The following is a 14,530-nucleotide window of genomic DNA, read 5'->3' as shown; positions in this document are numbered from 1 at the left end:
TGAATATTTGGAAGCCAAAAGTATAAATCAAAGGTACATYTGGAATTCTCTCCTAACATGGCTTTAAATTGTCTTGAAGAACAAGGCCTACTGAAGAAAAAAGTAATAAAGGCATAATTGCATCATTACATCATTTAATGTGAAACCTCTTAATCCTTTCTGCCATTATTAATTAAAATMAAATATAAATGTTATATACCTAATACAAGCAAATATAATTCAAGCAGGAGACACTTTACATTCAAGCAACATAGTTACAAACACTTTGGCCACCTATAAGAAGAGTGGGAGCAGGTTCTATCAAACATCCTTAAAGCTTGTCTACATTTCACTTCTTGTTATTCTTCACACTGCATTTTCAGCAGTGTCTGAAAACGTGGCATTATCTCTGCAGAAGCCAGCTGAGCATCTACAGCATCTATTAACTCACAGAGGAGCTTATATAAGACAGAAACTACATATACAAACAGTAATTTTAAATCATCAGGTTTCCAAACAATTTGGTTTGTTATATATTTACACTCTTTCCCTTTCTAAGTTAGTATGATTTAGGGAATTCCTTTGCAATTTCCTCTGTCCTGGATATTTTTGCAGCCATGGTTACCAGGAGAAATGTAATTTCTTTACTGGTTTGGGGTTTGTTTTTTTTTATTTTTTTTGTTCCAAATAGCAATGAGATTTTTGCTTTTGTGCTATGGAGAAAAAAAAAACCAAACCCAAAACCACACACTTGTGGGCCTCTCATCCAGCAGTTCCTCCTGCTGCCCTTCAAGAACAAGCTCCAGGTATAATGAAAAGGGAAAATGGGCTACTCATCTTTATCAAARGGTCTGAGTGAAGTGTTATAAATCAGCCAACCTCCATTTGTTATCTGGAGAGATAATGAAAAAAGCTGTGCAGCAATCAGTGTGCAAGCAACTAAATAACAATAAAGTGATGAACAGCAGGCACTGTGCATTTGTCYAGAACAAATCATGTCAAACTAACCTGATTTATTCCCTTACCAAGATAACTAACTTAATAGGTGCTGAAAGGAAGAGGTGAAACATGTTTTGACTTTAGTAGGGCTTTTGTTATTGTCTCAAACACCACTCTCATAAAGACAGATTGGTCTCAGATGGTATTAACACGTGAGGAGTGTGTGATTTAAAGCAATTCCCAAACTGGTGAGGTGGATATATCCTATCAATGGGAAGGTATATCAAACTAAGAGATCTGATCTGTCTGCTAGGATTGTTTACKTTCATTAGCAACTTAAATGGTGGAATTGACCTTTGACTTCAAACTTCTGCAAATAACACCATGCTGGGCAGTACCACACCTTGGAGGCAAAGATTTGAACGAAGGTTTAACATTGCTAAATCACAGAAARTGCCTCAAAATATTGAGATGAAATTAAGAATAAAGTATGACACTAAGAAAAATTGAATTCTCATATTAAAAATGAGGGGAAACGTGTAGTCTTTGGTAAGATACCATAATGTACATACGATCAGGGAAAGCACTTTAACACTGTAACACTGCACTGGAAAGCATGGACTCTATCAGGAGCCACTCTTGCCACAAAAACAACACAACTAGAAAGGGACAATACACTGATATCCCAATCTAAAATATGCACCACACTAAMTAACACAAAAATAATTTGCAGCTGTCACAGATACCCTGGTTTGCAGAACACCATCTTTGTGCCATCGGTCACATTACTCTGAGTAACCAGGCATGGCCCTTACGTGCTTTTGCTTTGCTGTACCCCCTCCTGTTGCTTGAAGTCTCTCCTCCCTGGGAGAAAATTAATTTCCTAGTGTCCTCTCTCCAGCACATGCTAGAGAGCTGCTGGCCCTGGCAGAGGGACCTATGGGTCTGCAGGGAGTAGTGGGTGAGGAAGGAGCTGAATCGTTCAGCTGTAGGGTTCAGGGGGCCTGAGCTCTACAAGGTAGGGAAAGAAAGCCATGAATCTCCCAGTGCCACCACTGCTTGAAGTCCCCCAGGACAGATCAYACCCCATCCAATTAAGCAGCAAGATAGAGACATAAAATCTGGTCTGCAGAGCATGATACTCCAGGTTGAAAGGCAAAATCTTTGTGTTGAGTGTCCATCTTCCAGCAGATCACAAATGGTTTCTTTTACCCTTAATGCAYCTCTTGGGACTCTGACAAAAGCCAGGGTGACTTGAACGCTGCTTCAAGATGAACAGAACTCACTGACAATTGTTTTATTTTTTTCTCTTGGCAGAAATCACACAAGGGCCTGGAGATCAAAACGGCAGCACAAGGCATGCTGGCTCATTTTGCTGAGCTTTGCAACTTTTTCTCCAAAGACAACAAGTGATCCCCCAGGAAATCTCTCAGCCTTGAAAACAAAACCCACAAGTTGTGGAAAGCTTCTGCGGCCAGAGTCACTGCAGTTGGAAACTGCAGGCTGACTTTATAAAACTGTGGCTYCWGAAAGKTTATCCTCAGCCTGAAAAAACCCTCTAATTGCTTTATAAGTAATGCCCTATTTTCTCTGCCTTATAARKGCATCCCTACACCATGGGATCTGACACATTTCCTAGGTGTGTTTTTAACACACAGGAGAGTTAAGCCATGAGAGAGAGAGATCCCTTGCCTTTTCACAGCCCAACAGCATCCCTCTCATCTTGTTGAAAAGGCTAAGAGCATCACAGTATTATTTGTAGCTAGTTCCACAAATGATGAAAAGAAGATGCACCAAACCATCTTCAAATTAAATTACATTTGCTTCTGCTTTTCACACCTTCAGGTTCAACTAAAAGACGAGAGCATTTATCCCAAACTTATGAGAAGCCAAAAATACAGGTTGGGGAGCGCCTTGTGCAGGACTGCAGGTGYGAGCTGCAGCTCCAGCAAGCCGGCAGGGTGCGGGACGAGAACACCCCTAACGCGGTGGGCAGGAAGTGTTGAAGCCCTGAATCCCTCCACGTGCCTGACGATGCCAGCGTGTCCCTGCACTCACAGCACAGCTTCCCAAGGGGAAAAGCTCCCTGGCAATCGGCTGCTAAGCCGGGCTCAGAATTTGGGGCCGGTCACAGAGAGCAGACCCTCCTCCGCTGGGCTGGCCAGCCCGCCGGCCAGCCTCCCTTCCCYTCCCCTCCCCTCTCCGCCCCGCCAGCCGGCGGAGGGTCGTTCCCCGGGGAAAGTTGCTCGGCGTCCCCGGGCGAGGGGCGGGGGTGTGCGGGGCTGCCCCCCGCCACCTCCCGTCCGTGTCGCCGAGCTATTTCTTTAAATCGCAGCTAAAGCGCCTCGCCGYTCGCCCTGCCGTGGCCAGACAGTTGGGGCGCCCCGCGGGGCCGGCAGGAAGGAGCCCATGGCCGGGAGGGCGGCCCCGGCCCCCGGGGCTCTGCTCTGCGCCCTGCTCTGGGCGACAGCGGCAGCAGCGGGGGACGGCCCCGGGGACAACCCCGCTCCGGGTGCCTTCGGCCGCGTCTACCGGGGCGCCGTGAACATCAGCGCGGAGCGGGTGTACGCCTTCGCCTACCGCAGCGAGCCCGGCCAGGTAGGAGCGACCCGCGGAGCGCCGGGTTCCCCCGCGGCGGGACGAGCCCCGTTCCCCCCTCGCTCTCCCGGGTGGGGTGCGTGTGTGCCGGGGACGTGCCGGCGCCGCTGCGGCTCCGCCGCTGTGCGGGAGCGAGCCGGGTTTCGCCTCTGTCCTGCCCGCATCCTCCCGCTGCCGCGGTGGTCGGGAGCCGCAGTGCACCTGCGGGCTCCTTTCCACCTTCCTCTCCACGGGGCTGCCGGCGTCCCGGGAGTTGCGGGTGGGCAGGGGGTTTGGTGCCCCCCACCTCCGAAGGGGGGGTTTGATATCCACTGCTTCCAGCAGCAAAATGGGTTTAGAGTCTAGGAGGGAGTTGGGAGGATAATAGTACTACGTTAAAAATAATAAGCCCAACACAAAAAAAGCTTAACGAACCAAAAAAAGTGTGTGTGTGCGCTTAATAAGCCTTCTTAAATGCCGTTTCCCCACTATGCATTTCCTTAGGATCAGGGTGCTCTCCCCTGGTGGCCCGGGAGGTGAGGCAGGGCCACGTACATGAGGTGTGTCCAGGGCCATCCATGGCTGTTTGATGGTGGAGAGAAACCTGTCATTTATGTATACCCAGTCATTTTGGGTTTCCCCCTCCCCACATTTTGTATCGTGTTTATCCCAAGTAGCTAAGTGGTATCTTGGAAACTCTGCCCCCGTTGTTTGGATTGGGTGTTRATTGCTGAGTAAGATGACCTGATGTACCAAAAGATGGTGAACTGGGTGGATGAATCTTCCCTCCTGTCCTCAGTTGCACAGAACAATAGAAAATGGAAACCATGGCATTTTCTCACCGATATACTAYGTAATAAAATGCACCTGGTATTTATGGGGCAGCAGTTGGTTGTCTGGGCTATGATGCAACTGAGCCCAGCCTTTATTAACTGTTGGGTGTCACCAATRATCACAGGAAGTCAAAAGCACACTTTGGGCTTAAGCCACCTTTTGGAAGCTGGTCGTAGTGTAAGTTAGGTTTCTTCAGGCATTACTAGCATTGGATATTATGATGAGGATCTGTTGTCAGTTTAGATGTCGTCTGTGGCTGATGGCATGAATACTCACCAATTGAAATGAATCTGGCTCCTTCAATTTAATGTGCTCTTTGAAGATGTGTGTTTTTGCTGGACATCAACAAAAAAAAAAGCTTTGTCTCCTGGATAACTGAGGTGAAAGCACAGTGGGAGGAGGCAGGGAGGAAGCACATGGCTGCTCAGTGGTGTTTGCAGGCACCTAAATGCAACTTCTGGGCTACTTTTAGACATTAAGCTGTTTCTGTGGCTGTGAAGTACAGAATACTCGATACAGCTCAGTACAGACTGCTGCCTTGTGTGAGCAGGAACTTTAATAGACTAATCTCCATGGTCCTGTATGCTGGAACATGAAATCTCTGCACAGGTGTGGTGAAGAGCATATCTAAGAAGGGAGAATTCAGATTTGAGATTCAATATTTTTTTCAATGTAGAGCTCACCAAACACTGCCATGAATATGCTTAGAGGGCCATGCAACCAGCTCCTGCTAGAAAAAACGTCTGGAAGACAAAAACTATTTAAATAAGGATGGACTTTTATAGGAAGTTTTCTGATGAGGGATGCCCAGAACAGGTTCTGAGGACAGAGAAGGTTCCAGAGAGACCTTACTATGGCCTTTTAGTGTATAAAAGCTTATAAAAATTATAAAGCTTTCTACAGTGTTTTGTAATGACAGGACAAAGGGCAATAGTTTTGAACTGAAAGAGTGTAGATTTGGTTTGGATATAAAGAAGAAACTTTTTTATGGTGAGACACAAGAACAGGTTGCCCAGAGAAGTTGTGGATACAAACAACTGGGAGTATTCACAGTCAGGTTGGATGGGGCTTTGAGCAATCTGAGCTAGTGAAGATGTCTCCCTGCCCATGGCAGGGTGTTTSACTAGATGATCTTTGAAGATGATCTTCCCATTCTATGATTCYTCACTGAACTCCACCAGTGCCATTCCTGAGATGAACCAGTGGAAGCTGGCAAGAAGGTGTCTGACCTAGYTGGGTGTGTGTGGCCCCTTCCCCAGCTGCAGCCCTGAACCCACGAGAGGCAAACGTGACTGGGTCTCCTCTTGCTGTCGTGGTCAAAGGTTGAGCTGTCCTGGTGGTCCTGCATTTCCCTGTTGTTGAGAATTGCTCAAGATGTAGAAGTTTGGTAGTGGAAATCTTGGCTTTAATGTGGGACYGAGTTCTTGTGGGCAGGGTTTTCTTTTCCAAGAGTTGGGAAGATATTTAGGGACATGYTTGGTGTTGGTCCTCCTGAAGGAATGCAAGTCCTGCAAAATGTCAGTGTTATTAGTCCTTGCCTTTTGCTATAGTCTTTAGCCTTGAACTCCTAGAGAGGGGAATGCCAACCAGTGCTTGCCTGTTGCCTGTCACTTGTGAGCTCTCTGCTCTTCSTGGTCTTTTTGGTCTCTTCCTGTCTCTGTGATGATGGCAGATCGGCCAGAAGCCTCTGATAACTCAAGGCAGATACCACATGGATGATTAACCTTAGTTACAGGAAAGATAATTGAATTAAAAGAGCATTTCCCATATGGAAAGGCTGCCGTGGATGAGTTTAATTGCTTTCCCCTCTGAAACAAAGTCAGGTCTGGAGTGATCTGGCTCTGAAAACAGGAATTCATTTGCATGATGCTATGAATTCTGCTGTTTTCCCCTCTTCTGTTCTCTCTCAGGACAAACTCCTTCCTTGTGGTGGAAACTCTTCATTTGTAGTGGGGTAGTCTTACTGCTTTTTGAATTGCCTTTTCTACCTTCTAGCTGCTCTTTGACATTTTTCCCCCTGTACAGCTGTTTGTTAAATGTTTAACTGTGAGTGTAAAAAAATACAGTAATAAACCGAGCTCTGTCACTTGTTGCCATGCCTTCATGCTCTAACAGCAAAGGCAGATGTGCACTGTTAAAAGTCTGATGAACAATTAGTTGGGCAAACAGGATTATTGTATTATATGTATTTTAGGATTGTTTACACTGGAGACATCCAAGATGGGGGTTAAAAAAGTATCACACTAGTTCCACCTATTCAACATGTCCCTGCTTGGGAGGGGGAAAGAAAGGAGACCTTTGCTGGTTTGCTGGAGCTGCCAGTGCAGTGTGTTCCTGCTTAGAAGCCTGAAAAAGTGCTGTAAAACATGTCTGCTGGATTTGTTATTGACTGGAGAAGGCTTTATTTGACAAGTAAGAGAACCTGCTTAGTTCTATGATTGCAGTAATACAAGGATTTTCAAAAAGAATGGTGTGTGTGTGTGTGTGTGAGTGCTGAAGGAATTCAAAGTGAATGACACTTTCCACCATTGTAAGCTCTGGCAGTTGTCAATGGTTAATRTGTTGAAAACACAAATTACACTAATATTATTATGTCTGAATCAAGATGTAAGTGGTTCCAGAAAATATTGTGAGGAGGAAGACAACAGGAGTTTTTTTCCTAATTGGAGCTCAGGTCAGCTGAATGTATGATTTGGGAAACACTTGGAGTATATTTAGAAACCAAGTATCTCTGAAACCATCTTTCCATTTGTAGGCAAAGCTGCTGCAATCCAGACGCAGTTCTTGGACATCCGTGCAGCGCATGTTGGTTGTGATGAGCTCCAAAGCTGAGCAGTGAGCTGCACCTATTTTAAGAGAAAAAGTGGGTGCTATTTCCCTCCTCCTCTCTTGCCAGGGCTAGGAACAGAGCCCCAGTCTCAGTTCCCATATGGCCCATCTTACCATAAATTGTGATTGACAGTAGATTAAGCTATGGCTTCTCTACCGAGCAGTTTTGCAGTGTGAGGATGTGTAGCCCTGGAATGAGTGTCTTGTCTGTGAAGTTCATCTGAGGAGTGATGGGTAAGAAATTACCCTCAGTCTCTGGGAGGCTGTGCTATCAGGGAGGGTGCCACTATCAGTATCCTTTGTTTTTTTCATGATTGCAGCTGGGAAAAAGTTGACTCTGCTAAAGCAAGAGTGGTATCAACACTAGCAAGAAGATCAAAAGTCTTCCAATTAGATGCTTTAAATTTTGTGACCAAGTGCCTTTTCCAGCCAAAGAGCATGATGCATTCATGTTCCCCTGATCTCTAGTGAATGGATCTCTTGTTTCCCAGGTGTGGATGGTAGTTGCACTTGCTCTCCTCTAGGCAAGGAGCCAGAATGGGAATTCACCCGTGTGTTTCTTTGGATCCGTGTGATGAGTCACTTGCTCAGACCAAAGCCATCTGTGCAAGCTGCAGGGGAACTCCCTGATCTGCACAGGGCAACCTGCTTTAATAAGCAGCACTGATCAAATCTGTGTTTGCTGTTCTCTGCTGTTTGACGTGAGAGTGTAGGTCCCTCTCCAGCAGCACCCATGTCTRTTATAACGACTTAGGGGCATTTTTTTCACCTCTTGCTTCTGAGCTGGCTTTGGGTTTTACATGTAGGACCCTTCAGGCTGGAACTAAACTAACTGAAAGTATTCCCATGGTGTCCTGCACATGTTMTCCATAGTGTTAGTCTTGGCTCCAGCCCAGCTTTCAGTCCACAGCTACACCATGCATGCAATAAAACTTTAGTCTGCTGTATGGAGAATGCTGAGCCTGAGTTGTAGTGAGGACAACAGGTTAAGGTTCTGTCTTTCCTTAATGCTGAGTGGAAGCCCACCAATTTAGCCACAAAGATGTGGGTAAAAATCAAAGAAAGGAGAAARATTACAACTGCTTGCCTGAGAAGATCTCCTGATGTCAGTGAAGCTGTTGTTGTTGCAGGATCTCCAGGGCCTGAACACTGTTGCTCTTTGGTTGCTGGCTCTACTCCATTYACCACAGGGCACTGGAAGAGCCTCAGCACACCATTTCTGGAACTTAATAGTAAATGCCTTATGAGACAGGAATGTAGGCACAGTGTCAAATCCAAAAAAAAAAAAAAAATCTAAGCAAATTATAGTATAGGATGTCTGAAGCCAAGCAAGGTTCAACAGGATCCCTTTGGAGTAAGTTGTGTATATAATTTGTATTTCTTAAAGAAAACAGCCAGCCCTAGGAGGTGACAGTGTGGGCAGTGTAGAGCACACAGCTCTTGGAATGTGCTTGCTGTTTCTCAGTGGGTTCTCTTGACCACTCCTCACCCTGCCCAGGGTCACACAGAAARCTTTTGCTTACAGGGGAAAACAAAAGAAAAGAGAGAAGTAGTATGGGATCTGCTAAAAACACAAACTTGACTGTTTTTTGAATCAGAAGGTATGGTCTTGAAAACTGTCACTGACCAAAGTGTGATATCTTAAGTGAAAGAATGATGTGGGAGGCACTTTGCTTTGGGCTGAGGATAGGAGCAACTGAGATATTTTCAAACTCAAATTATTCTTTATCTTTCTAGGATTTTGSACTTTGGGGGTTTCCCTACCTAGGAGGCAAAAGGACAGAGGCTATCAGTTTCCAGGCTTTAGGGAAAAAACTGCAAGCTGCTCTGGTTTCTTGCAGGGTAGACCACAGACCTTCAGATGGTGTCTGCAGTGCTGGCAAGAATTTTATTTTTATTTCTAATGTGTAAGCTAATGCTGTCAAGCTCGATAACTTGTCCTTGAACTAAAGTATCTTTTGAATTTGAATGTTGTTCTAAATCTTAAAATGATTCTTGTTGGGTTGTTATGTTTAAAATCAAAGCTGATCAGGTTTTGTTGTTCCCTGTGCTGTCCCCTCCCCACCTCCAACATGTTTAGATTAAAAAAGAAAACAAATTCTGAGTAAGAGTAACTTCATCAAAATGCCTCCCCTCAGTTTGAACTCTTTCCAAGAACAGTGCAGCAATTTATTATACATTTGCATTRTAAGTAGAGGCTGAAATGTCCTCAAATAACTTGTGCAGAAGTTGTTGATGGGGAGGTAAGCTTTTCCTGCATGGACCTCATCTGCTGTTTCAGGGGATATTTAAGGAATTGAAGTGCAGACTGTAAAAGGTATATTGCAAGGGTGTACCATCTGCTCAGTTTGAAAATATAGTTTAGTACATTTGCATAAGCAAACATAATTCCCTGCTGTGTATGCTTTGGAGAACCACAGAGGATTTCAGATACAGCCTTCCTTACTTTTTTACACTGATGTTTTTTTTTGAGCATAGAAATGGCTACTTCAGTGTAGTTTAAAATAAATGAAAAAAGGTTAAAAAAAAAAGACATCATGAATTACAACTTGTAATTCAATCCACATCCAAGGTGTTACTGAGGTGAAGAATTTGGGAGCTAGGAAAGAGCCAGGTATCTGTTCTGACAGCAGTCCCTGGAGTTACTGCCATCAGTTTGGRGTTACAGCAAATTTGGAAAGGTTATAAACCTTTTTGTTTCAAGAGTTGGCCTGGCCCAGGGTTCCAGCTACTGTGGTTTGGGAAAATGCAGTTATTGCAGAGTAGTTTGTTCCTTAACTGTCTGTTCAAAACCAGATTTGTTTATTTTTAGCATCTTSCTGAAGTCTGAGGGTGTTGAGAAACAGGTACCTACTTTGTCCAGCATGGCTACTCCCAGTTTCTCTTTCTGGCTGTCCTGGAGACTCCCTAGTGACACTGGTTGGAGGGCAAAATTTCAAAAATGGAGAAAGATAAATATTATCATGCTTTATATTTGTCTTGCTTCCATTTATGTTTCACAGATACTGTTGCAAACATGGGAAAGTCCATGGCAGACTGTAAGTCYACACAGCATATTTGCACAAAGTGAAACATTTAAATGAAAAATACTAATCCTGGAGCAATTACATTAATGTGTAATTGGGCTGTGCTTGACATACCCAGAGTCTGTCTCTTCATTTCTGCTGCTTTGGGTATTTAATACTCCTGGCAGAAATGCTGGAAGGAAACTGTGGGCCAAGGCTATTTGACAGACTACTTTTGGCAATTAAGACTTATTGACATTGGAGCACAGAGACAGAGAAAAGCTGAAAGGGAATGATCCTCTGGACTCCACTTGTTTTGTTGTCAGCCAGGAGTGATGCTCATATCTCATAACGGGCAGGAAAAAGGTTCTCTAAAACCTGTCACAGCCTCATAACTATTTTCATTCAGGGTCTGTGCTTCCCCCTGTTGCCTTGTCAGTGGGAAGACCAGCAGAGTTTGGCACTGGTGGTGTATTCATTCACTGCCTCGATTGCTCTAGTCCATCTGGCTCAACCCTACTTCACTTAATTTCAGTGTTTATATACAAATGAAACACTTCTTTCTGGTGCAGCAGCCAGTACCAGCAGCTGAGTGGTTTTTTGTGCTGAGCCCTGTCATTGTAAGCAGGAGCTGTGTGTTTGCTGGCGGATGTGTTCCCTGCCCATGGGCTTGGCTTGCTGCCTTGGCAGGCCCAGGACCCAGTGCTGTCATAACATGGGCTGATAATCCCAATGGGCTGATAATCCCAATGGGTTGATAATCCCAATGGGTTGATAATCCCAATGGGTTGATAATCCCAATGGGCTCCCCAGAGCAAGGAGCTGGCGTGTGGGTGTGGTGGAGAGTGTGCTGGAGCCCTGGTGTGACTCAAAGGCTTTGCTTAGCAAGAGCTTTTGGAAAGGAATCCATCGTAAAGCCCTTGAAAACCTTTGCTTGCAGCACAAACTGTTGTTGCAACCTCCTGCCTTGCCCTTAAATTCACATCCCCACAGTCTTAAAACGATGTGTAATCACTGTGGGAAATGCAGATTTAATAATGGGTCCAAGGATTCTTTCATGTCAACAAGAGCCTGGTTTATTTTGCCTAATGTTTGCAGCCATGTTGGTTCTGTTCAGGTGTGTGAATTTGGGACTGGCTCCTTCTGCCTGTTCCCATCTAGAGAATGGAATTCAGTTATACTTTTTTTCCTTTCTTTTCTTTCCCTCCCCCTATCTCCATGGTGGTGGTGGAACTGAAGTACAAATATTTGTCTTTCCTGGTCTAACACGTTTTTATACAGTGCTGAGAGCTCTCTCTTTATTCAGCTGTCTAACTGCTCTGTCCACCTTGAAACACAGAAGAAACTTCAAGGTCAGTCATCTGAGAAACAAAACTATCATGAGCATGGCTGGTGAATAACCCCTGTACAGGGGAAGGAATGTGAGGAGCAGAAGTCTCTGAAGCAGTCCTGTCCCTTCCTCAGCTCCACAGAGCAAAAGGCAGCAGTGTGGTTGGTTATTGCTGACAAATATTTGTGCAGGGCCTGGCCTGTCAAAGGGAGCATTTGGTACACAAGTTGTTTGCCAAGATGAGGATTTCAGATTGCAGGGTGCAGATGAAATCTGGCACTGTATCATAATAGCAATATAGCCAGTCCTCCTTCTGGGAGTGTACAAGGAAGGGGAAGGCACAGCTGGTTTGGTGTGCTGTGGGAACAATGTGCTCCAAAGTGAAGTCCCTCAGCAGTGCTGGCAATGACAGCAGCATGGCTGATCCTCTTATGCCCAGCAAAACTTCCTCCTCATCTCACCAGTGCTAACAGAGTGGGAGTGGATGCAGAGAAGGCTCATAGTCTTTGTGATGATTATAACTTTCAGTTAAAACTCTGCTTTTTTTCGCTGGAGTTCCTCTTGTCTCTACATATAGTGTGGGATCTTATTTCTGTGTTAAAAGGCAGAAATGTGTGTGATGGGAGCAGTGGTTCTGTAGCAAGAAGGGGTTCTTGTGTTAGAACTGCTTGTTTTTAAAGTGATATAATCTTTGGAAAGGTGTGGAGGGGGAAGTATACTTGAAGTAAATAAATCACCTTTTTTTTTTCTTCATCATCTTCATTTTTTTTTCTTCTTTTTGCACTCTTATAAAAATATTTTGGAGGAGGCAAATGCCAAATACTGACTTTCAGAGGGAAAGATGGGATTACTAGCATTGGCTCAATAGTGAATTCATTAAATTTGTAGCATGAAAATATATATGTTGTCTATAAMAAGGCAAGAGAACCTAGAAGCAAAGCATGGATTGAAAGTTTAAGGTAGGTCAAATAGAAGAAGGCCAGAAGAAAGCATAAACATCAGTCCATGAGTGTTACATTTTTATCCCTGTCCCTTGTGATGCTCCTGCTAGACACTTCMTCCTGCCAGGGAAAATGTCTTTCTCCAAGACACTAATTAGGGCTCCTTCTAATCTGTAGCACTAAATTGGAGAGCGAGTGACAACACACAAGAGAAGCCCTGTTTGCAGGGAAATGATCATCCTTTCTCCACTTTCCCAAACTTCCTCATAACTGCACCTACATTTTGCTGAATTTATACCCGAGCTTGTTTGCAAGTTTGCAGCCATTAGATGGGAACATCTTGTGCAAGTTAGGCCAACAGGCAAATCCCACCTGTTTATTGCTGTGTTTGGGAGGAATAGCTGTTGTGTAAGAAAATATGCCCATCAACCAAAGCTCTTGGAAGTTGCTGCTGTATCCATGAGATCCTGTGAGGATTAGACAGGAGTGCATCCTGGAATTGGGATCTGTCCTCTCTGGAAGTGCAGGATCTGCCCACAAGAGGCCCTGTGTTGCTGTGGTGATGGCAGCAGGGCAAATAACTAGATGGACTGCAACCTCAATTGCCATCTGTCCAGCTTCTTAATCATCCTGTTTGTTCCCTGGACTTTATAATAAAGATGTTGATGGGGTTAGGGAGTGTGATGCTCCTGACTGATCTGGGTATGTGCAAATGTAGAAGGAGCGGAGRTATTCACTGCAAGTGAATTGTTGATACATTGAGGTGAAATTTAAAATAGACTGAGATCTTAATGAGCTGTTCTGTAATGGTTGCTTGTGGCTTTGTCATGTTCCTCTCTGTGTGAGGCACCCTATTTGGATGTGGCCTGGGAAGCAGCTTTGCCTGTGTAGAGTGCAGAGAGGGATGTAAAGTATTATGGGATCCCACATGTGAGCCCTTCCTTGGGCTGTARGTGGTCCTGCCTTGATGCAGCTGGATGCTGGCCCACATATTRTCACACCAAAAAGAGTGCAAGGCACCTGAATATGGACTTTCAGGGGAGCAGGGCAAAGGAACTATAACCAGCTGCTCCAGGGAGCAAATATATAGACTGCTAAACACAGTAAGGATGTAGAGAAGTACTGTGTGGTAATAATGTAGCATATACCAGTTTTCATATGGGTAAATGCTTAGATGTAGAAGAATATTGAGTCTTGAGAATCTTACCTCCCTCTCCTGGTACTCCTATTTCCTACTTTTATTATAAGATGATGGACTTGGCAGCAAAGCTGAATAAATACTGTTGGTGGTGTATAATCAGCTTAGTTTTGTGGAGAGAGGGRAATCAAATGAGGGGTCTGGCTGTTGGATCACAGCAGAGGGAAGGGACCTTCTCCCACCTCTCAGGCTTTTCTCTATCAAAGCATTAATCACCAATGCTCTTGTTTCCCTCCCCTTGCCCTTCTCTAGGATAGGTGGGAAACTTTTTTTTCTTACTGAGGATAATCAGCCACCATAACAGGTCTCTCAGAGAGGTTGTGGAGTCTCCATCCATGGTCAGCTGGCTCTAGGCGATCTTGCTTGTGTCCAGGTCTGGTCTCCCCAATATAAGAAAGGTATGGGCTTACTGGAGTGAGTCCAGTGCACAGCTACAAAGCTGATAAAGGCATGGGAGTACCTCTCCTATAAAGAGAGGCTGAGAGGGCTGGGAATGAATTGTACTCATTTAATGTACATTAAATTAAGAAAACCTGACTGTCTGTAATGTATGCATAACCCATGTCCTGGGTTAAGTTCTGTAAGAATATGCTGCTGTCTCTGGTAGCTCTGCTTCTTCTGCCTTGCTAGTTCTGTATGTTCTCTTCAGAGGGTAGTGCTCCCTTCTACCTTTACTCTTCTTGCAGGATATAAAGTCAAAATATCAGTAAAATACTGATTTGGTGAGAGTCCATTATAATCTTTCAGGAAGTGGGGGATTCAAAATGTATATATATGCGTTATCTACTTAATATGCTTTCATTATTTCAAGGCCTCTAACTGAGATGTAGTTTCTTATTACGAGTTGTAGATTCTCATATTTTGTTTTCTTGATCAGTGTTATGGTTCTGGAGAGGGA

The 14,530-nt window shown here is 44.5% G+C and overlaps 1 protein-coding gene across 1 annotated transcript in view; it reads left to right on the top strand.

The window, feature by feature from the left end:
* Positions 1-3,095: 3,095 nt before the first annotated feature.
* SIDT1 (SID1 transmembrane family member 1) overlaps positions 3,096-14,530 on the top strand; it is a 35,403-nt gene continuing 23,968 nt past the window's right edge. The window contains exon 1 of the mRNA XM_057384401.1: positions 3,096-3,516. Coding sequence (XP_057240384.1) covers positions 3,328-3,516 — 189 coding nt within the window. The 5' untranslated portion in view covers positions 3,096-3,327. The remainder of the gene's footprint in view (positions 3,517-14,530) is intronic.

This window comes from Malurus melanocephalus, unplaced genomic scaffold (genome assembly GCF_030028575.1).
Source record: "Malurus melanocephalus ecotype Western Australia unplaced genomic scaffold, MMel_1.1 scaffold_707, whole genome shotgun sequence".
In the NCBI taxonomy this organism is placed as follows: domain Eukaryota; kingdom Metazoa; phylum Chordata; class Aves; order Passeriformes; family Maluridae; genus Malurus; species Malurus melanocephalus.
Note: the sequence above shows the minus strand (reverse complement) of the source record. Positions and strands in the feature narration are given on the sequence as shown.